This window comes from Carcharodon carcharias, chromosome 21 (genome assembly GCF_017639515.1).
Source record: "Carcharodon carcharias isolate sCarCar2 chromosome 21, sCarCar2.pri, whole genome shotgun sequence".
Taxonomy (NCBI): domain Eukaryota; kingdom Metazoa; phylum Chordata; class Chondrichthyes; order Lamniformes; family Lamnidae; genus Carcharodon; species Carcharodon carcharias.
The window spans coordinates 57,277,623-57,305,024 of NC_054487.1; the positions used below are offsets into that span (position 1 = coordinate 57,277,623).

General features: G+C 43.8%; 1 protein-coding gene across 1 annotated transcript in view; it reads left to right on the top strand.

Annotated features, from left to right (window-relative positions):
• cftr (CF transmembrane conductance regulator) overlaps positions 1-27,402 on the top strand; it is a 145,700-nt gene that overhangs the window by 84,795 nt on the left and 33,503 nt on the right. The window contains exons 15-17 of the mRNA XM_041215962.1: positions 1,015-1,143; positions 12,537-12,574; positions 26,817-27,082. Coding sequence (XP_041071896.1) covers positions 1,015-1,143; positions 12,537-12,574; positions 26,817-27,082 — 433 coding nt within the window. The remainder of the gene's footprint in view (positions 1-1,014; positions 1,144-12,536; positions 12,575-26,816; positions 27,083-27,402) is intronic.

A 27,402-nucleotide genomic window follows, 5' to 3' on the forward strand; every position in this document is an offset into this window, starting at 1 on the left:
AAAGATAAAGAATGCTAGTGCTGGAAAAACATTTTGGCCACTCAGTATCAGCATAAACATAAAATCATAAGAACAGGAGTAATATTGAGCCCCTCAAACCTATTCCAACAATTAGTGTGATCATGGCTGATATATCTTTTAACTCTAACCACCTGCCTTGGCTCTATAAAGCATTGCTGTGCTAGATAAGACATAGATAGATAACAAGTAGCACTCCCTGCACTTTGCCTTACATAATGTGCCTTGACCCACCTTTATTCAGCAGCATCACATTCCACTAAAATGAGATTTTCTATTGTGAAATACAAATTTCAATTGGGAGACTTTTATGAAAAGCATAAATCAGTGAAAAATGTTTGTGAAACCAGTGTCATTCTTACACATTGTTTATAATACTAAATGACTGGTACACTTAACGCACCTATTCAAATTCCCTCTTAAATGTCATTGCACACTTGGGTTTCCCTTTTGGCAAGTTTAATAGCCTTGGGCAGGTCACCTGAGCCAAACAATATAAACTAGCCAGAGTCTCCTTTTCATACCACTCAAGCATTCTACTGGCAGGTCAAGAAGTGACATTGACCCATCCATGGAGAAGTTCATTCTCACACCTTCTAAAGAAGAGTAGCATAGCGACTAAAAAGCTCACTTTGTGATGTGGTTGGGAAATAGTTTCAAAATGTCCTTTAAGTAATTCCTTTTCATCCCGTCCTTAATTGTGTACTATATGTATAATCAAAGCGTTAAGAACTGGCAGGTTCGCTACAGATTTAATGAGTATTTTCTCAGGCAACTGGCAAACAAGGTGTCAGCTAAGTTCAAAGACGGTTCAACAATTAAAGAGCTTCTATGTTTAGATTCGAGGATATGGCAAATACGTTACTGGGATTGAAATTAATCCTTCAAAAAAGAAGTAATTCTGCAATTTAAACATTGCTGAAACTGAAGGACTCAGTAATTATTGTCTAAATAGTATTTTATTTGTTGTTTGAGCACCTCTCTGTTTTGCTTTAGGAATGTTTTGTTGATGAAGAGGAAATCCGTAATGTTACCACCACATGGAGCACTTACCTCAGATATGTTACAATTAATCGCAGCTTGGTTTTTGTCCTCATCCTTTGCCTTGTTATATTTTTAGCAGAGGTAAGATAATAAATAGAAGTACAGTGGAAATAATGAGCTATTTATCTTTTCAGTGTTTTCCTTTTTCTCCATATAGTTCCATTTATTTAATAAAATGTAAACACATTTTATGCTCTGTACAAGGACAATTACTATAAATTGTCACCTTAAAACAGCCACTGACAATAAATGCAGAAATATTAAAACTAAAAAGTATTTAACAGACCCTTTATGTTTGAGAGGGAGATGGGCCATATATCATTTAGATTATAATAAGCTCATGCATACCTGATGCAGTTTTGCATTTTATCATTGTGGCATGAATTTGTAACACAAAAATGTTTTTCCAAAGATTATTATTACATATTTCTCCTTTAAGTAAAGTTAGTACTTGAATTCTTACCCTTTGCATTTTACAAGTTTTGCACACCTGGATTTTTCGGAAAAGAAAAATTATTTTTGCGATGCCTTTGAAACTAGATACAGGAATAGCCATTGAGGGCCAATTCAAAAATGCTGGATGCAACAATGGTAAAGGAGATTAGATTAATTATGTTAATTATTTTCCAATTAATTAACTGCAGAATGTTTTGAGCTAGAGTAATGCAGTAAAATTTGACCAGCAGGTTTAGATTGGAAGTCAGGAGTCTTTGCCTTGATACTATCTAGCCATTCACTCTGTCTCTGAACATTGACAGGCTGACGTTTCATAGCTCATTATTAGTGTTCCTTACTGCTGCCTCTGATGTCCCCCTTCACTGATACATTTCGCTAGAACTCATTACAATACCTTTTGGCACTATTTTTCTGATACATTTGAACAAGCTGCAGATGCAAAATTATTAACTCATTACCTATGAAATGTTGCCTTCCACATATGACATTCAAGTTTTGCACCATATTCAGTTAATGCAGACTTATATGAGGTCCAGCAGCAAATTAATAGAAGACCCTATTGAGGAAATGCTTGAACAAAGTAGATGTTGGATCTTCTTAATTTACCAACAAAAATGAAAGCCACATTTAGAAATCCTGAAACTTTCTTAAAGTGAGATAGACAATCACTTTACCATTTTCAGGAAAATTCATCATGTTGTACTTGCACAATTGATTATAGCAATGATAACATTTATTTATATAGCACCTTTAACATAATAAAATGTCTCAAGGTGCTTTATAGGAGCATTATAAAGCAAAACTAAACACTGAGCCAACTATGACAATATTAGGGAAGATGACTAAAAGTTTGGTCAAAGAAATAGGTTTTAAGGAATGTTTTAAAGGAAGAGAGACAGAGTATCAGAGAAATTTAAGGAGGGAATTCAAGAGCTTGGAGCCTAGACAGCTGAAGGCACTGCCACCAATAGTGGAGTGATTAAAATCAAGAGGCCAGAATTAGATGAGTACAGGGATCTGGCACGTTTCTTGAGGGGTGGATTTGGTGGATTCAGGACATAAGAGTCTTTACACTCATCTCCTGGATCAAGGTGCCTGCCTAAGGACCCTCCACAATTGATGTCCTGCCCTCAACAACTTGCCCTCTGAGAACTCTGACCTTTTCCCGACCCTCATCGAGCCCCATCCTCCCCCCACCACCACCACAAAGCCCTTATTTCCCACAAACCCATACTTGAGCACAAGGCCTCTGATCTCCCTGCATCCTGACCTCCCCATCCCTTGAGGTCAGCAGCCCCCAAAAATCATTGCGCTCCCCGATTGACCCCCCTCTATGGATCTGGCCCACCACCCTTGGTCATGTCTCCTGTCCCCTGATCAAACCCAACTTCAGTTGACCCCACCTTGGCATATCCCCCCTCTTAATTGATCACTCACCCATCCCTTACCCTGATTAATCCCCATCGCAAGTTGACACCCTGTTCCCAGTGCAAACCTATATCTTAATGTGCTTGTCAGAAACCAGCTCCCTACCCAACTGAAGGTGCAGCTGTCAATCAGGCGGGGCCTCTGGTTGAGTAGCAATCCGCGATGTCGGAAACACACTGTGGAGTTGAAAATCAACAGTATGCAGCTCAGGTCAGTAAAATTTTGCCCATTGTGTTTCAAAGCAGAACAAAACTCATCTTATAGAATGCATTAAAAACCCACTATTGCTTTGATTTGGCCACACAATAATTGTATCCACCAGCTTTTGATCCTGTTTTGGGGCAAGATTGAGGAATGCAACTGTGTGTAGTTGTATTATTAAGCTTTTGTTCATGAGCTAATAATGACTGGTTTTAATGCAGTCTGAACAGTGCTTAAAAATAGAATTTTACAGCACATAAACAGGGTATTCAGTCCACCAGGTTTATGCCATTATTCATGATCCACATGAACTTCCTCCCACCTTACTTCATCTCAGTCCATCAACGTATCTTTCTATTCATTTCTCCCTCATGTATTTAATATTTACCTTAAATTCATCTATGCTGTAAGATGCCCACAACTCATCCAAAAGGAAGTCTGGCGATATTTCACATTAAAAGGAAAACAAAGTCACTGGCCTGACAGTTCTATTAAATCTATGTATGATTAAGTCCCTTTTGTGTTATGATGCCAGGATATTCCTGTCCCAAATAGCAATTGCTTGTTTCCCCTCATTGGTCATGAGGAGGAGAGGAACCAGTGCTGAATTACAACTCAGGCTCTATTCTAGACAGGTAGGTCATGCGCAGGAAGCTCAGAGACACATATAGTACCATGTAGGGCTTAACAACTAAGCTTGAATTATCCACCCTACCATATAAATGCATAATGTTCAGCTACAAAGTAACCTGTAAGAACGTTTTTGTACACATTTTTAAAGTCTTCATCCAAATTCATAATCATTTTAGCCTTATCTGCTTTCTATTGTCTATTCTCCATGTAGCATCTTAAAAACACAAAAATGTAGGTAAATAGAGTTTTAGGTTGCAGGAATTAAAAATTCAAAGATCTCACTAAGCAACCTACACATTTCTTGTGTTGCCAACGTTTCCAGTACATGGATCATATTTATTCTTAAAATTATCATTTAATGATTCGTGCTTCCTTGGAGATGAAAACACTTCTCCACCAAAAACAAATTATTTCTGGTTATTCATTATTTACTGTTTATGGAATCAAGCTTTGTGCTAATGACCTGCTGCATTTTCACACATAAATAACAATTTCTCCATTTCAAAAGTAATCCATTGGTTGGGATGTCCTAAGGACAGCAGATCTTAAGCACTGCACTCAGTGCAATTTTTTAATGTATGTTGGCAGTAGAGTCAGAACAGCAAAATCTTGCATTTTTATAGTGTCTTCAACATAGTAAGATGTCCTGAGGCACTTTACAGGAGCCAATATCAAACAAAATTTGACAATGAGCCACATCAAGAGGTACTAGGGCAGCTAATCAAAGTGCTCATGTACACACGTGACAATCAAGAGTGGTTGCTCTCGCATATCCTGGAGTCTCTGAGACCAGGGGCTGAATAATACGGGGTGGGGATTGGCTGGGGTAGTGGATGGCACACCCTGTCCCAGAAGCCATGTTGACGTGAAGCTGACTGAAAACAAGCCGATCAACCCCATAGCCATAAAGTGCTGTGGGTCTCATTAACCAGGGCTGGATGGGACTTCTGCCCCTCATTGAGGCAAATCTGATTGCCTGGCAGCTCTGTCAGACCTGGCAATGCCAGAAGGGCATCAGTGGCAGCTGCCAGGGTTGCAGGTGAGAAGTGGAGCCCAAGGCCTAGGATCCCTAAGAAGGTAAGTGTGCATACTTGGGCGGGGGTGGGGGGGGGCTGGGTTTGGGAGCATTAAGGACAGGGGCAGTGGGTGGGAAGAGGATGAGTTTAAGAGAGGGAGCGGGTAGAAACAAAGGGGGGTTCAGTCTAAGGGGGGGCTGCCCCGAGATTGGCGAAGGCCAGCCTCCACCTTCCTTCCTGCCTTTAACCATTTCAGGTTAAAAATTGTGCCCCCCACTTCCAAACGTATATATGTGCAGTATATTATTAGAGTTAGGAACTAGAGATAGTTTTAAATAATTATAGTTGTTTTTGTTAGGAATAAGCTATAGCTTTAAGTTATATATTAAGAAGGGCAAGTTTGGAATTTGGTTTCACTTTAGAATGGAGGCAGCGAGTCTGAAGCTCAGGTTGTAAGCCTTTTTTATTCATTCATGGGATGTGGGCATGACTGGCTTGGCCAACATTTATTGTTCCTAAACAAAAACAGAATCACCTGGATAAACTCAGCAGGTCTGGCAGCATCGGCGGAGAAGATAAGAGTTGACGTTTCAAGTCCTCATGACCCTTCAACAGAACAGGTTCAATCAGTTCTGTTGAAGGGTCATGAGGATTCAAAACATCAACTCTTGTCTTCTTTGCTGCTGCTGCCAGACCTGCTGAGTTTTTCCAGGTAATTCTGTTTTTGATTTCCAGCATCTGCAGTTTTTTGTTTTTATATTTATTGTTCCTAGTTCAGAGGGCATTCTAAGAGTCAACCACATTGCTGTTGCGTTTGGAGTCATATGTTAGGATTGCAGATTTCCTTCTTGAAAGGGCATTAGTGAACCAGATGTGTTTTTATGACAATTGACAATGGTTTTATGACCATCATTAGACTTTTATCTGCCATGGTGGGATTTGAACCTGGGCCCCCAGAGTATTACTTATCAAGTATTAGGCCAGTGACAATACCATTATGCCACCACCTTCCCTCATTGTTAATCAGTTTTTATGACCCTTGAAATGGAAAGCTGTGTTACCACAGGGTGAGTGGTTTAGGGAAGTTAAAACAAAGTAGAAAAAAATTACACTGTTGCCTAGCAACAGTAGGCCCATAGAGAGACAGGGAGAAGCAGAAAGCCATTTTAGTTCAGTTGGAAGAAGGATCCAGGAGAAGCTGGGCACAGGAGAGGGAGCTGCAGGGAGCAGGTCCCTTAGAACGAGAAAGAAATGTCCTAAAACCAGGGAGTGGAACAGGAGATAGATCCCAAGAAGACAGTTAAGTCAAAGGACAAGGACAGGAATCTGGAACGGATCCTGTTCAGTGGAAGTTAAAGGAACATCGGAAGGAGAGACTGAAACCCAGGAGGTGGACCCTTATGGAAGACATCCAAGAGAAAGCATCGTTTGGGAGAAGATTCCAAGGCTAGTTCTTCGAGAGTGGAGTTTGGAAACCCTCATGTGAAAGATATAGTTTCCCTGATACCAGTTGTCTCACAGTGCGATGAGCATCTGGGGAAGTTGTTGACAGATCCATAGCATCTGCTTTGGGTGGCATCTGTCACTCGATCTTGGAATGTGGTGTATCCGACTAGATCACCTATTGGTTTACATGGACTGTATATTATTATGAACATTAGAGTATAAGATAAATTTCGCAATTTGTGTTATTCTTACGAATCTGTATATATCTGTAAAGTTATAGTTGTGGGTGAAGGACTAATATAGTTCATCCTTTTCTTGTTTAATAAATGTTTTATTCTTTTGTTAGAAGTTCATTAGCAGACTCCTGTGACTCTGTTCAGTGGCTACCCTCCATGTTTCTAAACAAAAAATAAAAGTTAGGATCTATTAAGCCAGGCTCCACTCTGGGATCTGATTTGTCCAGTAATAACATCAGCTTGGATCATAACGTTAGGGTCAGTAGTCTTGATAACAAGCTTAATTGACCCTTGATTGGTGATTTTAATATAGCGGGTGGGCTGCCGATTTCGCTGCCTGTCTGCCCCCTCTATTATGGGGATGAGCTCCGAGGTGAACGGGAAGGTAGTGGGATGGGTGCCCACCTCATTTTATATGCACCCATCGTGGGAACATGCCCACTGGGGGCACGTAAACTTCAGCCCCAGGAGTGACACTATCCAGGCGAGGCAGATAAAATTGAAATTGTCCCCCGAGAATTGAATTGTGTAATCCTAGAAACTGGACATAGGAGTCTGAATGGACTAAATTCAATATCTTCATTTCTCTTATTGCCAGCAAAATCTTGAAGTGATTTAGATGTAGGCCCCAAATTTTCTGGAGGAGCCAGAAAAGAAACAGGACTGGCAGGATGGCATCTTACCATCTTAAATGGGAATTTAACACATTCCCACTGCTCTCATCCTCCTCTGCCCCAAACAAACAAATACTGCAAAAGATACCATCATCCAGTTGACAAGAATAAAATACGTGGGGCCGACTGACGTGATTCATTCTCTGGTCATAACATGGAACACTCCAGGTGACAACTGTCAACTTCTGTGATATTAACCCTCTAACAAAAAGGGACAATTTCAAATTAATCAGATGTTCAAGGGCAGTCCTGCCAGTATTGCAGACAAGATTTTACTGCCATATGGTGCCCAACTTGTGCCAATGCTTCCACAGGTGCCAGTCTGCATTGCAAAAATGGCATAAACCTGGCAGCTCCAATCCGGTCATGCTCTCATCTCACTTGTGGGTACGATTCCCGCTCTGCTGTGCTGTGGCATTGAGGAGGGAAGGGGATTTTTGTCTTTGTGATCTTTTAGAAATCAATGGGCAGAATTTTGCCCTCATCGGGTGAACTCAGCAGGAGCGGGTGGGAAGCCAACTGCCACCCGCAATCGGGGCCCGACCGTGATTTCACGCTGGCAGGCTAATTAAGGCCCGCCCAGCGCTAAACACAACTCGGCACTGGTCGGGAAGGGCGGAGCGGGGGCAGAGATCTGGCGGCCAGTTTAAAAACAGCCCAGGCAGCTCCGGAAAGGCTGCCCGGGGAGGACATCTGTCTGCCGTTGTAAAGATGGACTCGAGTTCGTCAGCAAGCTAGGTGGGAGGGCAAGTCAGGTGGGTGCTCAGCTCCCCATTTTTCCAATGAGTGCCTTGCGGCCCTGCTGGAGGAGGTGGCTGCCAAGAGGGACACCCTTGTCCCCAGAGATGGGAAGAGGAGGCCACTGCACCTCACAAAGAGGCCATGGGAGGAGATGGCAATCCAGATGAGCAGCCAAAACGTGGTGCGGCACATCTGGGTGCAGTGCCGGAAGTGCTTCAGTGACTTGCTGCGCTCAGGAAGGAGTACCATGTTGGCACACGTCAGTGTGTTGAATTGTTTTGGGCTGGCCATCCCCCCGTGGAGTTCAGGGGTGTTAGAGTCTGAGTGCCAACTGTCAATCACACCAGCGCTGGCCAAGGGGCTGAGCCCTGGCTGCTTTGACTGAGTGCCTTGCGGTTTGAGGGCCACAACGCAGCTGGGGATGGTCAGGCTGCAATGGCGCTGCAAGTAGAGAGTGGACTAATCAATGCTCCTCTGTCCTTTCTGGAGAAGACACCCCATAACAATATTGAGAGGTCGTGGACTGGCAGAGGACCACCCACACCTCCTTATCCTCTCCCGGTATGAGCAGGAGGCCTTGAAGCTCGAGAAGCGCCATGCACCTCGGTCAAATGGCCGTGGTGTCAGACGCAGGTAAGAGGGCAGTGCAGTGAGATGTGCGGCCATTCTGGCGTAGCCTCTTCATTGATATGAGCCTCAAACTGGGATCCCCATTAATCATTGAAAGACGAGGGCACCATGATACAGATTTCCATTGTCTCACCAGGGTGCCTGGCATGCACAGTGACAGAGTGATGACTTTAACTTTCTCCTTCTCTCTTTTAGGTTCGCCAGCAGGTGTTTGCTCTCCGGTCTCTGAAGGACCACCCCTGACCCTGGACGACCATCATGCTCCCCAAGCACCTGTGTCACTCCCACTCGCTGAACCAGGCACCAGCGCAGATACTGGCACCTCAGTGGGCATTAGTTCGGCAGCTAATATCTCGGTGCACATTGGTGAGGGCATTTCAGACTTGCTTGAGGTGCAGGTGGAAGCAGAGAGTGTCCAGGGCAGCAGGAGTCAGATGACTGCTGAAGACCAGAATGGTGCTCAGTCAAAGGCTGATGTTGAACCTCTGGAGTTGTCCATTGGGCAGCAGATGCTGGATGTCCAGTGGGGTGTGCGGGAGAATCTGGCGGAGATACATGAGGGAATGTGTACCATGGTGTCCGTTGTGGAGGAGTCCCTGCGGAGCATGAGCACTGCATTGACCCTCATGGCCGAGCGCATCGCCTCCTCCATGGAGAGAGTGGCGAGAGGAACAGGATCAGGGTTCCTGGGGTTACATCCAGACATACAAGCCCTCACACAGGCACTGACCTCTGCTGGTCAGTGTCCATGTGTGAGATGGATGGGGCACCCAGTATCCCAGCTAGGTGCCCACCCATCAGTGGTGAGCAGTGAGGTCTACAGCATCCTCACGTTAGCGCACGAGCTGCCTGGCATCTCTGTGGGCTCCTCTCGTGGAGCTCTTGATGACTGCAGCAGCTCCTCCGCTCCTCTGCCAGTGACTGTCGCATCTGATGAAGCTGCAACAATGGGGGAATTGCCAGCCGTGGCACTGGCCACTCCCTCCCAGACGGGGCCAGCACAGGCTCCCTGGCCAGAGGACGACTGCCAAGGTCATCAAGGCCAATAGGACAGCAGAGTCAGTGGGCTGTCTCCAATGCCAGTGCAAGCGAGAGGGGAGCACCTAGACGTAGCACCCGTAAGTATAAGTTTAATGCACCTTAAGCACAAGAGGGACTGATCACAGGTGATCTTTTGTTCCCATATTTTGTTTTTCTTTTTTAATAGTGTGAAGGCCAACACCAGATATTGTTCTGTTCAATACTATGTGAGTTGCAACATTAACGTACATTTGCTTTTGTGTTATTGGTCTGAATATGCTTCATTTGTTTTGTAGTTGCAGGGTAGGTTAGTATGAAATGCTGGACGTGGGTGGCTCAAAACTTTATTGCACAGGAACTGAGTGTATCTTGGGGGCCAAGGAAAGGGTTATTTCTGTGATCCAGGGTGGAGGCGGCAACCCTGGCATGAGGTGGTAGTTCTTAACTGGTAGCCTAGCTGAAGAAGCGTTGGATCAAGGTGTCCCTTGTGTCCCTGCCTCCCTGGAGGTTACTGAGGTCTGGCTCCATGCCCTCAACATGCTCCTCACTGTGCTCCTCTTCTGACTCACAACTGGATTCACCATCTGTGGCCTGGGAGCTGCGTTAAGATCCTCTTCTTCCAGTGGGTCCACCCTTGCCAGTGCCAGTTTGTGGAGAGCACAGCATGCGACCACTGTTGGTAACACCCAGTCTGGGGAGTTATTGCAGTGCGGCCCCTGAATGGTCCAGGCATTGGAAGCGCATCTTGAAAAGACCTATGGTTCTCTCTAGCATCGCCCTTGTGGAGGCGTGGCTCCTGTTGCATCGCTGCTCTGCCTCTGTTCTTGGGTGGCGGAGAAGCGTCATGAGCCACCTTTTCAAGGGATAGCTGTTGTCACCCAGCAGCCATCCATCCAGGGGCTGGAGCACTGAACAGCCCCGACATCTGGGAGTGTCTCAGGATGTACGCATCATGGGAGCTGCCTGGGTACCTTGCACAGACTTGCAGAATCTGCATCCAGTGGTCACACATTATCTGCACACTCATGGAGTGAAATCCCTTCCTGTTGACGAAGGCACCCGGTTCACCTGCTGGCACCTTGATGGCCACATGTGTGCAGTCAATTGCACCCTGGATGCAGGGGAACCCAGTAATCACTGCAAAGCCTCTGGCTCGCTCAGCCTGGCTGGCCTCATCCTTATGGAAGTGAATGAAAGTCAATGCACGCCTGAACAGAGCTTCTGTCACCAGCTTGATGCAACTGTGGACAGCTGATTGGGACGCTCCACACAGATCCCCCACTGAGTCCTGGAAAGACCCAGAGGGATAGAAGTTGAGGGTCACTGTGACCTTCAGAGCCACTGGCATGGGGTCTCCACCCACACAGCCGAAGTTGATCTCAGGCCCAATCATCTGACAAATGGAGGTCACAGCCTCCCTTGTGAGGTGGAGCCTCCTTCAGCATTACACCTCAGACATATTGAGGCAGCTGCATCGCTGCCTGTAAACCCTGGCAGCAGGATAGTGGCATCTTCTGCAGCCCCTTCTGCCTTGGACTATCTACTAGCCCTGCACCCCTTGTGCCTATGCCTCTCCTGGCTCCCTTAGAAGCTGCACTGGGACACATGGCCTCCTCTCCCTTCTGTCCCTCGCTTTCTCCTCAGAGGAGGTGCCTCTAGCAGAGACCACAATCCTCATTAACAGGGAAATGGAAGGGTGTCTGATATCTGGAAGGGTCCACATGGTCCGAATCTTCAGGGAGCCTGGAAGACACCAATGAGTCTAGAAATGACACATGGGAATGCTAAGAATGATGCCCCGATCAGAGATTAAGCTGCCAAGTCTCAATACGCCACCAGCAGCCAGTTATCTCCAAAACTCCTCTCCTCACATTGATGATGCTGCTGACCTTTCTTATCCTGCCTGTGGATGAGGTTTTACAAGTTGTAGGCTGCCTACCTGCCCGTTTTGCCCTTGCGATGAGCAAAGAAATCACACAGGTAACGTTAAATTGCCATCAGTTGGGATGTCAAGGGCCTTAACTGGCCTGTTAATTAATGGCGGGCATGGCTCTGACTGCCACGTGTGCCCACCAAGCAAAATATCGCACAAGTGCGCGATGATGTTGGGACACTCGCCCACTCAGCGAAAAATCCTGGCCAATGGGTTGAAAATCAAGCAGATTCTGCAGTGGGTGGGTGATCCGCTCTGCCAGTTTAACATCCTGCTGGTGAAGTTAACAGTAACTCTCAGTACCTTTGGTCATTTCTTCTCACTTTTTTCCCTCTTCTTCAACCCCTTGTAAAATGCCTTGTGTTGCTTTGTTGCATCAAAGTTTGTTGTTGGTGTGGAGTGCATACGAGAAACACTAAAAAAGATAAGACAGAGAGTTTGAATGCTTTCACACACATCTAAGCAGCTGTTTAAAAGTAACAATGGCAAACCCCATTTAGATACTTTCCTGATTTCACTAATTGAGGTTGTATGATGTTGTATGAAGCTGGGTCACTTCAAATATCATGATTCCAGTGGTTGCTGGGGCCACTGAAGAATTATGAATGTGCCTCTTAACGAAAACAAATTTCTTAAAGGCCTCCCAACGGGCATTAGGTCCCTAATTTACATATTCAAGGAACCTCGCATCTGTTTGCATGCCTAATATATGGGTCCTATGAATCTAACAGTAGAGCCAACAACTGCATAGATCGGACACATGTCATTCAACAGCTAAACTGATATGCTTTGCATCTGAAATATTTGTGCCATGCATAAGAATTTCTACCCTGATGTCTGCAAATTTATTGAATTTTTTTAAAGAGAATGTTCCCTATGTTATGAAGGTTAAGAGGTGTACTTTTACTGATAATTGCTGATATACATTAGCAGTGCGAAATACATATAATTCAACAGGAGACAAAAGAGCTTATTTTCTTGTGGTTTACGAAATTGTTTTGTGTTCTCTGATACAATATAACAAAATTTTAATATCACCATTTTCATTGTTTCTTTGAAGGTGGCTGCCTCTTTGATTGGACTTTGGATAGTCAATGGGTAAGTAGAAATGAAGCTTGCAATTTGGGGAACATAATTGTACCTATGTATTGTTTAGTGATTACATGTTATCAGCAGATGACTCGGATGCTGTATCGACCAGACTACTAAACAGAAGTTGCTAAGACTTTACCAGACTAATTGTTTAATACAATAGCATGTACTGACAGAAACTATTTCCTCAGACCAATTTTTAATATTTTACTTGAGCTCCTTATAATCATTAATGCAAACCTCTGCCCTAAAAGAGAAACATGACCAGTATATATGAGTCATCTGTTTCAAAGTGCATTTCAGGAAAGTGCAGCTGTTGGCTCCAATCTTGAGAAATGTAAATGAATTAAATGCTTTATGCATTGTTAATACACTTTATTATGTCAGTGGCATTCTCCAATCTGTACAAGTTCTAGATTTCCTTTGTGTTGGTTTCACATAAGGCTCCTATTTTAAAAAAGGTTTTAAGCAATGTTACACATGCAAGTTAAACAGGGAAAAATCACCTCTGGTTTATTGTTCACTCTTTAATGTTCCAGTCAATTTATATGATGACTTATTGTAATGAGTATGCTTCCTGTTTCTAATCACCTTTCAGCAATAAACACTAACTTCAGTTATTCTCAATCATTTACAATAGTTACAATTGCTGCCTTTGCTTTGGCTCCTTTTAACCCGGTTCATGTTTTCTAAGCTCTCCTGCAATTGTTCAGTTTAACACTATTTGCATATGCCCTTGTGAAATCCCAATATTCCTGATTGCTGCTCTGTTTCCAGTAACTTTATTAATGAAGAGGTGCATGCACTCAGACAGTACATTATTAAATGTTGCATCTTGAGTTGTTAGAATGCTAAGCCTTTCCCTTCTCAAGTGGACAATTTTTAATTGACAGCATTCATTGGATAGAATGAGAGAAGTGACACTTCAAAAGCTAAAACCTTTCTTTCACCTAATTTTTACATTTGCCAGATTCAGAAGAATAAGTTTGTGTTTGACCTTTTAATAAGTTAGGTTCTATTGGTATCCAGTGGGCATTACACACGACATGCATAGAAACAATTAATAAAAAGTGTTCATGTTCATGAAGGCTGAGCCTTTTGAGCCCTTTTCTTTCAATTGACTTTTGGCACAATGGTTGTATATTTAGCGCAATCCAACAAGTGACTTCAAACAATTTCCCTTTTATCCCCATTGGCAGTGATAGTGATTGCAAAAGTGGCCCCCTGTAATCTCCAGACACAGATCAATTAAACATAAAATAAGTATATAGAATATTTCACTACTGGCAGTGTGATTCCAGACCTCCCAAGCTGTGAATGAATTATGAAGGTTTCTCTCATGAGTGAAAGAACAAGAACAATTTGTTCCATAAGGATTGGGTTGAGAGTTAAAATGGTTCCGGAACACGGACCCTTTTTAAATGCTTTGCTGCATCATCCTAGAAATGTGTGTGTAAAATGGCCTTGACCTGGCCTCTGGAGCTGTGTTATTTTTAAAAATAAAATGCTTTTTGCGAGATAAAACAGCTCTTGTGCTTTTCCAGGTATTTTTGTTTTTGTTTCAGATTTCCAGTATCTGCAGTTTTTTGCTTTTATCTTATGCTGATGTATTTGCTGCACATAAAGCAGTCTTATCATTTTCAATCTCTTTGGGCTGAATTCTAACTTGCTAAAGTGATTAGAGTCATGTCAGAGATTAAAATGGAAAAAAATCTGGAACAGGAACTGAACCCATCCACTTCCCATTTGTGGAAGTGGGATGAAGAGTGGGCAACAATCCCACTTGCAGGAAGCAGGTTGGACATTTAAATATTACAATGAGGCCTCATGCCTTCACTTTAACAGGCATCTATTTATAGGAGGCCAGGTTTCGCAGGTTTCCAGAGCCAGGCAGCTGAAAGGTGAGAGGGGCTTGTGCCTTTACAGTACTGCTTGTAGAACAACAGGCTGCTAGGAAACCTCCTCTTTCTGCTCCCATCCTCACCCATATGCCCCACTGTAGGAACCTCTGCCAGAGATACAAGCACTTCTATCAAATTGAAATACACAGCCTGCACAATGTTTTGATGTGCCTTCATATACCGTAGATGTCAGTGTATAAGTTAGCCTTTGAAGGCTTGGAAAAACCCATCCAAAAACAGGGTAAACTTATACACTTGAGTATAAAGGTGTGGGTGGCCACCATTTTGAAATGTCATTGGCCTCTGATGCAAAGACTACATGTATCTTAAACTCATGCAGGTCTTCGCAATACAGCCTGTATTGCCTGCTTAATCCCTTGCCCCCAGTTATAAGGTACTGGTAAGTAAAATATGTATTTGTGAGGTGAAAATATTACTGACTACTTATGCGAATATACATGTTGTGCTCAAAACGGGGGGTTGCTTTATACGCCAAGTATATGCAAACGCATGATTTTTGATGCCTGAAAAATGGCATCATCGTATACACTGGGTCGACTTATATGCCACAATTTACGGAATTCAGATTGCTCAGTTTACTGTAAAGCTTTATGTAAATTGTGTAGATTCTATTTTTAACACTCATTTTTAGACATAACAGTTCATTTTAATTAATATTTTTCTAAATGACGGTAATCTCCCTCGACCGCCATTAAATCTCTCCTGGCCACCATTTGCAACCTGACTCTCATTGGACCACCATTGCACCCTCCCTACTACTATCTGTATCCTGAGCAACATTTGCTCCCCACTCCAAACATAACCAGAACGCCCAGAGAACCATGGGACCCCACTCAGTCAGAAACTGCACACATAACGTGGAAACACTACGCAATTGAACACCCTCAGTTGGGAGCCCCCAGACTCTTAATGGAAACACACTTTCATCCTGCAGTTCAGAAGCAAAAGAGATTGTGCTGCACCAGGGCAGAAGGCAGAGTCTTGCTGCCCATTGTCCTGCATGGGATTGGAGGAACTAAGACTAAGTGTAAATCACTATATTATGCTAATATGGCAACAGTGTCATCAGTTAGACATTAATATCATTTTCTGGCCTTTACTCCAGAAATACATGTCATAATTTCAATTGCATCAACTGAGTATTTAGAGTTGCTGTTATGCACTTCTTAATACAAAGTCATTTGAAGAGGAATTTTCAAGCGTGCTTTCAAATTGCATACACAGATGATTTCCAATGCTGACTGAACTGCCAAACATACATCTTGCATTTATATGGCAACTGAGGATAGATTGAGTTGCCTTTTCAGAAAACAGGTTCCTACTTCTCCTCCCCCAAACCCTGCAACCACTCATGCTCTATGTATCACACAGCGCACTCTCCTCAAGCTCACTCTTAAAGTAACCCAGCAGGATATAGCTGAACTGGTGCTTTTCAAAATTAAGAGTCAACATATACTGTGAGGTGCTGGCACTCTCCAACTCTATAAACCATAATTCAGGGTGGAAACATCCCAGATTTGTACGCAGTAGCGGGCCGGGAAAAGAATGTTTTACCAACCGGCCACAATGGCGGCTTTTCACGCCACAACCCACCTCATTAATCATGCATTCCCAGGAAACACGCTGTTTTGATGGCTGGTGGCCTCTGATTTGGCCGTCATAAGACCATAAGACATAGGAGCAGAAATTAGGCCATTCAGCCCATCGAGTCTGCTCCGCCATTCAATCATGGCTGACGTGCGGGATACCTTTGTGGTGGTTGCACACCAGCTGAACATTCAGTGAGTGGAAACCCTCGTGGTTGACATAGTTGACCGCTTGTTGCCATGGAGATCTGAGCACCACATGAGTGCAGTTGATGACCCCCTGCACCTGTAGGAAACCTGAAATCTGGGAAAGTCTGGATGCTTCGGCATCCTGGCTTTCCTGGTTCCAGGTGTAATGCACACTAAGTTGTGTGGCCTTCGCGAAGATGGCATCCCTGACCTCATGGATGCATTTGTGTGTGGAGGCTTGCAATATCCCACAGACGTCATCTGCGGAGCCCTGAAAGGAGCCTCTGGCCTAAAAATTGAGTGTCACTGTCACTTTCATGGCCACTGGCAGTGGATGCCCTCCATGACCCCCTGGCACCAACAGGTGCAGCAGATGGCAGATATGACCAACCAGTTCCCTAGACATACACAGTCTTCTGTGACACTGGTTCTTGGTCATCTGCAGGAAGAAAGGCAGCGTCTATAGACCCTTGTTCTAGCTAGGACCCGACCAGTGACCTTGCTGTGGCTCTTCAGCATGTGCATGGGAGCCCCAGCTGTCCCTTCTTCCTGAGGGTGCTGTTCTCTGCCCAGCCAGACACCTCCGTCACTCTCTTCTCCTTCGTCTCCACTCTCTGTAAGCCATGATGTATACAGCTATGTCACCAGGCTCCATGCTCCTGATGTACTCCTCCTGCAAGATGAAAGAGAGAGAGACATATGGGTTAGCATGGGTGTTCTAAGAACCTTTCTTGGTTAAGTCTGAAGGCCCCTTAATGCATCCCAGAGAGTGCTGTCCACCACTTGGATGGCCAGAGTTTGGTGCGCTGCATGGCTGTCCGACACCCCAACCAACTCTGCCCGACTCCACCTGACTGTTCGGCGGCAGCTTTGCCCATTGGACTGCATGCTATGCTTTCAGCTCAGGTGCAGGCATTCCCCTAAGCCACACTGCAAGGCTGCACTGTTAGCTTGAACCATAGGAGAGACTGCTCCAAACCTGAATGATGACATTGCCAGGGGCTGTGAGCACCTCCACCAGTGACTGCTCTACCCCCAGCTTTAGCAAGGAGATTGTACAACATGTGCAGGTGTCCAACTGTCCTGCAGCCCACTAAAATGCTCATTAGTTTGCAGTCTGTGCCCGAGGGGTGAAAAGCTCTGGAGCATTTGGTGGAACTTTCACTCCTCTGCGTTGCTTGAGTGGGCAGGTAAGCTAGAGGCCCAACTCCAAGCACATCAATATGGCTGTGCCTGAACTGTGTTAGCAGTGGAGGAATGGTCACTTTATACAAGGTTCCCTTAATATGTAGCTGCTTCCTCCACCCTCATGTGCTTATGCTCTACCACAACCGCAGGGCAGCCCTTGCCTCCCCCCACCCCGTAACCTACCACAACCGCAGGGCAGCCCTTGCCTCCCCCAATCCCGTAACCTACCACAACCGCAGGGCAGCCCTTGTCTCCCCCCATCCCGTAACCTACCACAACCGCAGGGCAGCCCTTGCCTCCCCCCATCCCGTAACCTACCACAACCGCAGGGCAGCCCTTGCCTCCCCCCATCCCGTAACCTACCACAACTGCAGGGCAGCCCTTGCCTCCCCCCATCCCGTAACCTACCACAACCGCAGTGCAGCCCTTGCCTCCCCCCACCCCCCACCCCGTAACCTACCACAACCGCAGGGCAGCCCTTGCCCTGGCACCGCACTGTCAGCTAGCCTGGAAATAATGACTTGCCTGTGCCTTTGCCTGAATGTCTGGCACCTCGACTTTGAAGTTCAACAGGTGACCATCGCGGGTGCTGCTCAACGTTACTGTGCACTCACCTCCGAGTTCCCGTCAAAGTGCAGCTCGCCAGGTGCATACCTTATGCTGTTGTGAAACATGTTGGTGTGCTATCACACTAAGGTGCTTGGATGATCCAGCATGGAGGGGAATGATTCTCGTGAGCTGGGCTTGTAATGATATGCAGGTGTATTACAATGAAGTTCCTGATGGCGGGAAACGTGGCCCGCCATTGATGGGCAGAGCAAACAATTGCAAACTGGTTTCATAACGTTGTGAAACCAAGGTTACTCCTTCCCCCCTACCCCCATATTGCCCACCCATGCCTACCGTGATGCCTGACTGCAGTGGGCAAGGAACATTCTGCCCTTAGCTTCACATAGAAACAGAAAAGAAGAACGCATGTTACGAAGAATGTCCTTAGTTCAATGGTAGCATTCCTGTCTATAACCCAAATGGCATTGAGTCCCGTGGCCCATCCTAGGACCAGAGCACATAAACTCAACAACAATGACCTACATTTCAAAAATACTACATTGACTGTGAATCAGTTTTGGATACCCTGAGGTTGTGAAAGATCCTATGCAAAGGCAAATTGTTTTTTTCAATGATCTCTTGATGTCAACTCTTGAGATATAGTTTTTCATTAAATGATTGACATCAAATTGATTAAACAGCATATGGTTTTGTAGTAACCTGAGATGTAATTTACCTTTAAGACAAGTATTGTACTGCAAGGTCACATGATCTTATTGTCCAATAGCAGAGTAGCACGGGAACCTCAATGTGAGAGAGACTTGAGTTAGTCACTGATGAGTGAAGACAGAGTTTTATGTTGTGAGCACACAAGTATAGTTGTAGGGTTAGATTGTAAATAAACAGCATGTGTTCATTCTAACAACAATCTCCGGATGTTCTCTGTCTCTGTACCAACTCAGTCACCCTGAACAAATCATGTATCCTGATCCTTTAGCCCCTACAAACCAAGGGCACTGGGATCAACAAACTGACGATGAGAGTAAAATCATCAAAAATAACGAAAACCAAGGTAAAAAGTGAGAGAGAAAAACAAACGAAACCAGAACAACTGATCTCCAGACCATACCTCACACAATAGTTGTAAGTTAAAGAAAATTTCCTTCTGAGCATCAAATTAATTCCTAAGAGATGCTGCAATTCAGAAGAGTAGAGCCATTCGATCCAACCTCGGACAACTGGTCTCACTTTGTTGAACGCCTCATGTTCTTCCTATAGGCAAACAACACTAGGGGAGGAGAAAGGGTGCACGATCCTTCTGTCCATGTGTGGGAGTAAGAAATATGGGCTAATTCGAAACCTGTTGGTGCCCAGTGCCCCAGACTCCAAAGGTTTGATGATTTAATGAACCTCGTAAGAAATCATTACCAGACCAAGCCATCAGTGACCATACAAAGATTTAAATTCAACTCAAGAATCAGAGCTGCAGGGGAGACAGCTGCTTCTTATGTAGCGAGTCCGAAGCAATTAAGTGAATATTGAGAGTCCGGTACTCTAATCAATGATATGCTTAGGGATCGGTTGGTGTGCGACATAAATGAAAATGTTATCCAGAGGAGATTGTTGGCTGAAACAAATCTAGATTCTCTGAAGGCGCTGGAAATCACTCTGGCAATGGAAGGTGCAGTGCGAGACTCAGAAGCCATTTGAGGAGCACAAAATGGTGCTGTCCTCCATGCTGGGCGGGGAGCTTCAACCAAAAACAGCCTGAAAGTGCAGAGCTTTGTTCCAAAGCGGGAAGCAGCCACTGATGGCAGACAAATTAAAAAGGGAATCTCAGCAGCAAAAGCATGGCATCATGGTATCGGAGATGGAAGTAGACAGCCCTGTAATGAAACACAATTTTAAAATATTGAATGTTTCTTCTGCCATCGATATGGACACCTCAAGAGACATTGTAAAGGTGGAATCAGGCGGACTGTCAGACAGAGGCAAAAATCCAATGAGATAGACAGCATTGAAAAGCCTGCAGTAATAGATGCTGATATCTGTTCACTGTATAATTTAAAGGCAGGAAGAACAAAGCATATCTATGTATCCATGAGAGTGAATGAGAAGCCTATCAGACTGGAGGTGGATACTGGTGCAGCTACTGTGATGAATGGAGAGCATACTCTTCAATACTTGAATCATGGAGAACGCAAGCTGAATGAGAAGAAACTGTTGAACAACTAAAGACTTATACAGGAGAAAGCATACAAATCAAGGGCGTATGTAAAGTCTCAGTAAATTATAAAGGTCAAACAGTAAGATTACCCTTGATGGTAGAAGCAGGCAAGGGACCTGGTCTTCTCGGATGAAACTAGCTGAAATAAATTAAATTGGAATGAAAATGAAATCTTCCAACTAAGAACTAATGGAATTTCACAGCTACTACAGAAATATGCCTCAGTTTTCAGGGAAGAACTCGGAAAAATTGAAATAAAAGCAAAATACGGCAGATGCTGGAAATCCAAAACAAAAACAAAAATATCTGGAAAAACTCAGCAGGTTTGGCAGCATCTGTGGAGAGGAGCACAGTTAACGTTTCAAGTCTGCATGACTCTTCAGCAGAACTAAGAAAAAATAGAAAAGGGTGAAATATAAATTTAAGGGTGGGGGGGGGGGTAGTTGGGAGAAGAAGAGCTGGATAGAGGGCCAGTGATAGGTGGAGATAACTGAAAGATATCACAGTCAAAAGGACAAAGAGGTGTTGAAGCTGGTGATATTATCTAAAGGAATGTCCTGCTTTCTACCCTTAATTAGCACATTCCTTTAGATAATATCACCACCTTCAACACCTCTTTGTCCTTTTATCTGTGATATATTTTGGTTATCTTCACCTATCACTGGCCTTCTATCCTGCTTTTCTTGTCCCAACCCCCCTGCCCCCTTAAACCAGCTTATATCTCACCCCTTTTCTATTTTTCCTTAGTTCTGCTGAAGAGTCATGCGGACTCGAAATGTTAACTCCACAGATGCTGCCAGATTTGGAAAAATTGAAGGTCTGTAAGCAAAAATTCATGTAGATACCAAGGCAACACCGAGATTCATGCAGGCAAGACCAGTACCTTATGCAATGCGGGATAAGGTAGAAGCAGAACTGGACAGATTAGAAAAACTGGGGGTGATACAACCAGTACAATTTTCAGGGTGGGCTGCTCCAATTGTACCTGTTCTCAAACCTGGCCAAAGCATTAGAATATGCAGGGGCTATAAATTAACAGTCAATCAAGTTGCAAAATAAGATAGACACCCCATACCTAAAATTGAAGATTTATACACTAATTCGGCAGATGGAAAGGCTAACACGAAGTTAGATTTGAGTCATGCCTACCAGCAATTGGAATGAGAGCAGATATCCTGAAAGTTTATCAACATAAGTACACATAAGGGATTATATCAATACACCCGTTTACCATTTGGCGTATCTTCTGCTTGCACCATGTTCCAAAGAACCATGAAAAGTTTGTTACAGGGACTGCCCCATGTTGTACTTTATCTGGATGACGTTTTTATGACTGGACTCACAGAAAAGAACATTTGATGAACCTGGAGGAAGTTCTAAAGTTTTTTTTCGCAGGTTGCAGTGAGATTGAGGAAAGATAAGTGCACATTCCAGGTGAAAGAGGTAACTTACCCAGGTCACAAGGTCGATTCACAAGGCCTACATCCACTTGAAAAAAAGGTGAAAGAATTAAAGAATTCCAGAACTGAAGGATACAACCGAATTGAAATCATTCTTGGGCATGATTAACTACTATGGACACTTCTTGCCTAACCTATTGACAGAACTGGCACCATTATATTGTTTGCTCAAGAAAAATCAGAGATGGTCATGGCAAACACCATAAGAAGAAGATTTCACAAAAGTTAAAAGTTGTTACAGTCATCTACACTTCTAGTACATTTTGATCCAGAGAAAGAATTGATAATAACGTGTGATGAATCAGCTTATAGAGTGGGAGTGGTGCTTTCTCATCGAGTGCATGATGGATTAGAACAACCTATAGGTTATGTGTCAAGAACACTTATTACAGCAGAGAAAAAGTACTCTCAAATTGAAAAAGAAGGCCTGCCTGGCAATCATTTTCGGTGTTAAAAGGTTTAATCAATTTGTGCAAGGTCATCACTTTGCTATCATAACAGACCACAAGCCATTATTAGGGCTATTCGGGGAAGACAAGGCTATGCCCACTATAGCCTCGGCAAGAGTACAAAGACGAGCGTTGATCTTGGCAGCATGTGAGTATACTTTTATTCATAGACCCAGAAGTCAAATTTAAATGCAGATGCACTCAGTTGTTTACTCTTGAGATAAAAGTTGAGAATGTTACAATTCCTCAAGAATACATCTTGTTATTAAACCTCCCGGACTCATTAGCGATATGTGCTAAACAAATGAAAGGTTGGACGAACTGTGACCCAGTCTTATCCAAAGTGAGAAAACAAGTTCTTTCTGGGTGGTCACAAACAAGAATCCGATGAAATAAAACTGTATTTCCAGAAAAGATACAAGATAACCATCCAAGGAGGTGTTTTATTGTGGGGAGCTCGTATAATTGTTCCTCTGAAAGGACGAAAACCATTGTTATCTAAGCTTCTCAGTTCACATCCTGGAATTTCTAAAATGAAGACAATAGCATATAGCTATATGTGGTGGTTGTGAATGGGTGGAGAGATAGAAAACCTAGTAAAAAGTTGTATGTAGTGTCAAAATTACCTGCAACAGCTCCATTACACTCCTGGGAGTGGCCAGGAGGACCATGAGTACGTGTACACATTGATTATGTGGGACCTTTTATGGGAACAATGTTTCTCCTTATAATAGACATGCATTCAAAATGGATGGACATATATGAAGTAAGGTCACCCACATATTCAGCGACAATAGACAAACTACGACAAAGCTTCGCTACAAATGGATTACTTGAAGTGCTAATATCAGATAATGGAACAGTATTCACAACTGATTTACAAGCCTCAATGGTATTGTTCATGTGAAAACATTTCTATACCATCATTCTCCCAATGGACTCACCGAGAGAGCGGTTCAGACATTCAAACCTGGTATAAAGAAATTGTCCTGCTATTCGATAGCGACTAAATTAGCACGATTTCTACTCTATTATCAAACCGCCCCTCATTCAACAACAGGTGTCACACCTGCGGAATTGTTGATGAAGCGCCATCTCCAATCGAGACTGAGCCTAGTTATGCCAAATTTGCGGGGGGGGGAAGTAGAAAGAAGGCAGGAAAATCAGAAAATGGGACATGATTGTCACAGTTGGAGCAGAACATTTAATGTAGGAGAGAAAGTTTTTGTGAAAAATTTTAGAGAAGGACCAACATGGCTGTTTGGTGAAATTAGTGCTGCTCTTTCCTACCATGTAAAAGTTGAGATCAAATAATAAGAAGACATGTGGAACACATACGAAGTGGAGAAGCCAAATATCCAGAAGTGATTCCACCAGTTGTCGAGACTGAATCAACATTTCCTGTTGAAAGAACTCAACCAAGTACAAATGGGTCAACTGTACCTGAAAGAGTCAAAGAAACAAATTTACAGGTACCTGCTGTAGAACCTGAAGTTCAGGTGACTTCAGTAAGGGAGACTCCAAAGCAAACTTCAGAAGCTGTAGAGTTGAGACGTTCTTCATGCATAAGGAAACCCCCAGAGAGACTGACTTTGTAAATAATTGAACTGTCTAAATAACTTGATGTATTGAAAAATTGTAAAATGTATTTTTCAGCAAAGGGGGGAAGGGATGTAGTAACCTGAGATGTAATATACCTTTAAGACAAATATTGTAATGTAAGGTCACATTATCTTATTGTCTAATAGCAGAGTAGCGTGGGCTACCTCTATGTGAAAGAGTCTTGAGTTAGTCACTGAAGAGTGAAGACAGAGTTTTATGTTGTGAGCACACAAGTATACTGGTAGAGTTAGTTTGTAAATAAACAGCATGTGTTTATTCTAACAACTATCTCCAGATGTTCTTTGTCTCTGTACCGACTCGGTCACCCTGAACAAAGCGTGCAACCTGGACCCTTTAGCCACAACAAACCAAGGGCACTGGATCCAACAGGTTTGCTTTCAGAGAATGAGTCAATAGTGTTGAAAAAAAGAACAGAGTTTGTCACAAGTCTTAAGCTGGGTCCCAGTCTCCTACTTCCCCATTTCCTGCTCTCTCAGTACCTTTGAGGGAACCTACTTCTGTGTATGCATGATATTCAGTTGAAGCTGACGTACACAAGTGTTGAAAGGTTTGGCACATTGAAATTGCAAAAAGTACAGGGTTACCTATTTATCTGCATGATAGAACTAATGGGTCTGATAATATAAACTTGTATTAAGTAGGTGTAATGATTTGTCGTGGGGAAAGCATTGACAATGCTAGAGTAGGAACAGTGAAAGGAACGGCTGTGAATTGTACCCTACTCTATTAGAAGTGTTCCAAGTGTTATAAGACTGTGTATGGAAGGCAATTGTACATACCAGCTGGGATATGTTGTCCCATCCATTGGCTGGAAAGTCAGGGGCTAGCCTGCCACAGCCAGTCATGGGACCCCCACCCCATTTTACATGCAGCAAACAATTGACTACCTGCAGTCAGGGAACTTGACCCTTTAAGTTGGATGGCTGGCAGCACTTTTGTCCTAGCAACACCACAGGGAGCAGTGGCCACTGCTCGGATTGCTATCAGGCAGCAGCAGCAAGGATAGAAGGTGGCCCTGCAACTCAGGTAAATGGGGTTGGACTCACTGAGAAGGATCCTGGTGAAGGGGAGGCATTTGTGAGGGCAGTGGGAGGTGCTACCAGGTGGCCCTCTGTGGCTCACTGGATGTCAGATCAGGAGGCACCCCACCAAAGCCACAAGAAAACTGCCAGGCTACACCAGTAGAGGCCAGAATGTGATGGGCATGCCACCTCTCACCCTACCATAGGCTGCTCCATCTGCCTCCCAATACTCTCCCTGGGGCCCTATGAATTCCCAGCCATCATGTGCAATTGATACAGCAGCACCCTGCATTTACATACTGCCTTTAACATAGTGAAAAGACCCCAAGAAATTTCACAAGAGCATTATCAAACAGAATCTGACACCAAGCTACATAAGGAGATATTAGGGCAAAAGGGGGACACCAGGTAGGGGCAAAGTCATGGAGGGGTCTGAAAAAAAGCCGTCGGCAGACTTGGAGACAATGAAGATCAGCAAGCACAGGAGCAAGGGGTGAATAGGACTTTGTGTGAGTTAGGAAATAGGCAGGCAATTTTGCATGGGCTCAAGTTTACGGAGTTTGTAAGTTAGGAGGCCAGCCATAAGAACACTGGAATAACCTTAATATAAGGTTTTGGTAGAGTTTCTTACTTTTGCAAAGTTCATGGATGGCCTTCCCACCATTCCCGCGCCCCCCCGGCCAATTGAGCCCCTTAAGTGGGCAATTAATGCTCATTTAAGGGTTTCACCTCGCTGCCACTGGTATTCATCCAACAGCTGGTGGGGACTTGCTAGCTAGGAAACCCAAAAATAAATCCCTTTTGGGGTTGCTGGAGGCTTCTAAAGGAGTCTCTCATTCAAAGGTACTCAGTACCTGATTGATGGACCTAACACTGGGGAGGGGGGCCCATTGAGAGCCACCCCCTGCCCTTGCTGCTTTCTCCCTCATCCCTCTCAATGCCTATCCCATGAGCCCACTCTAGTCATCACTCACGTGTGGCTATCCTGAGCCTTGGGTGGGTGCATAGCTGACATCTCCCACCACTCCCACTAGCACTGCCCGCAATCACAACTGCTGGCCACTGATTGGCCTGCAGCCCTCGAGGGTTTTCTGCCCTGGGGACCTCAGTCCCAGGAAAGGTCCACCCAGTTAATTGTCTGATTGGCACTTGTGGTAATCTGAGGTGTAATACACCTTTAAGAGAATGTGTACTGATTGACCACATGACTGTAAGACTGTAGCTGTGTAGCATGGGCTACCATGTTAATGTTAGTCTAAAGTAAGGCCTGGTTGGAGAAGCACACATCATGTCAGTGCTCTGTTGTCTGTGTAAATAAATAGCATGTGCCTCATTTTATTTGGTCTCTGCGTCTGCAGTATATTGTAATCGACTCAACTGCTGACAGATAAGCGTGTAACCAGTTCACAAGCAAAGTGACCCCATAGTAAACATAACAACTTGTGGCAGGCCTCCCGAAAAGAGGTGCTCCCAAGCCAGTACACAAAATCCCTGATGCCTACCTCAAACTTTGTCCCTTGACTTTAAAAATATCACTTAAAAGATAAATTTTTACAGCTGTCTTTGTTCCCGAAATGGTAAAGCAGATGTTTATATTTCTGCACATATACTGTATTTTTGTAGTATTAATGTTTTCATTCCAGGGTACAATTGGACTTGCTTGCAATGTTGAATTACTAAGGAAATTTAAGAATGATCAGGAAATTCAGGAATGGTTGAAGCTCCTGTCACACTCTTTCATAACTTGCCTTTCACTCCTAAAGCTTTAAGCAAATGTTAAAGGCTATATTCAAAGCTAGTGTAGTTTTAGCCATTTTTGACCACTAAATTGTATATATTTCATCATGACAATTTAGGCTGATTCAGCTCAAATGAATTCACCACTCTTGGGTTATACCCTCATCACAGTTTCAGACTGAACACAACAAAAGGTTGGTAGGTTAAAAAAAAAGGAGTTAGTGATATTCAGCAATCAATCTGTCAAGTAAAAAAGTACATCTTTCTCAGTTATTGTGTATGTTTGCTTGTTTCAGATTAGCAGAAGACAATGGCTCACAAACCAATGCCTCCTCAACAGACCTCTCCCACCTTACTGTATTTTCTAAATTTATTACCAATGGCAGCTGTTATTATATATTTTACATCTACGTGGGACTTGCAGACAGCTTCCTCGCACTCGGTGTTATTCGAGGACTGCCTCTGGTCCACACTCTTGTTACAGTCTCCAAAGACCTGCATAAACGAATGTTGCACTCAGTTCTCCAAGCACCCATGACTGTCTTCAACCAAATGAAAGCAGGTATTAATTTTATGGAATAACTCATGTCTGTAAGCATTAATTCCATTTTTGAAAGTAAAGTTTGGATTTTATTTGCCAGAATTTTGTTCAATGAAGTACAAACGTGGAGAGAGGTAGTCCTTTGATGAGAACTATTTGTAATTCATGGAAATCTGACATTCAGACATGTGCGATACTTTGAGAGAATAAAAGGCTAGCCCTTAATGTGTTTGGTAGCATGTTATTTTTACCACAGTGAGTGTCATTGTTTTAGTGTGCTGTTTTAGCTGCTATATGAAACATGCATCAGACATTTAAATTAATTTGTTTTATCTTACTGA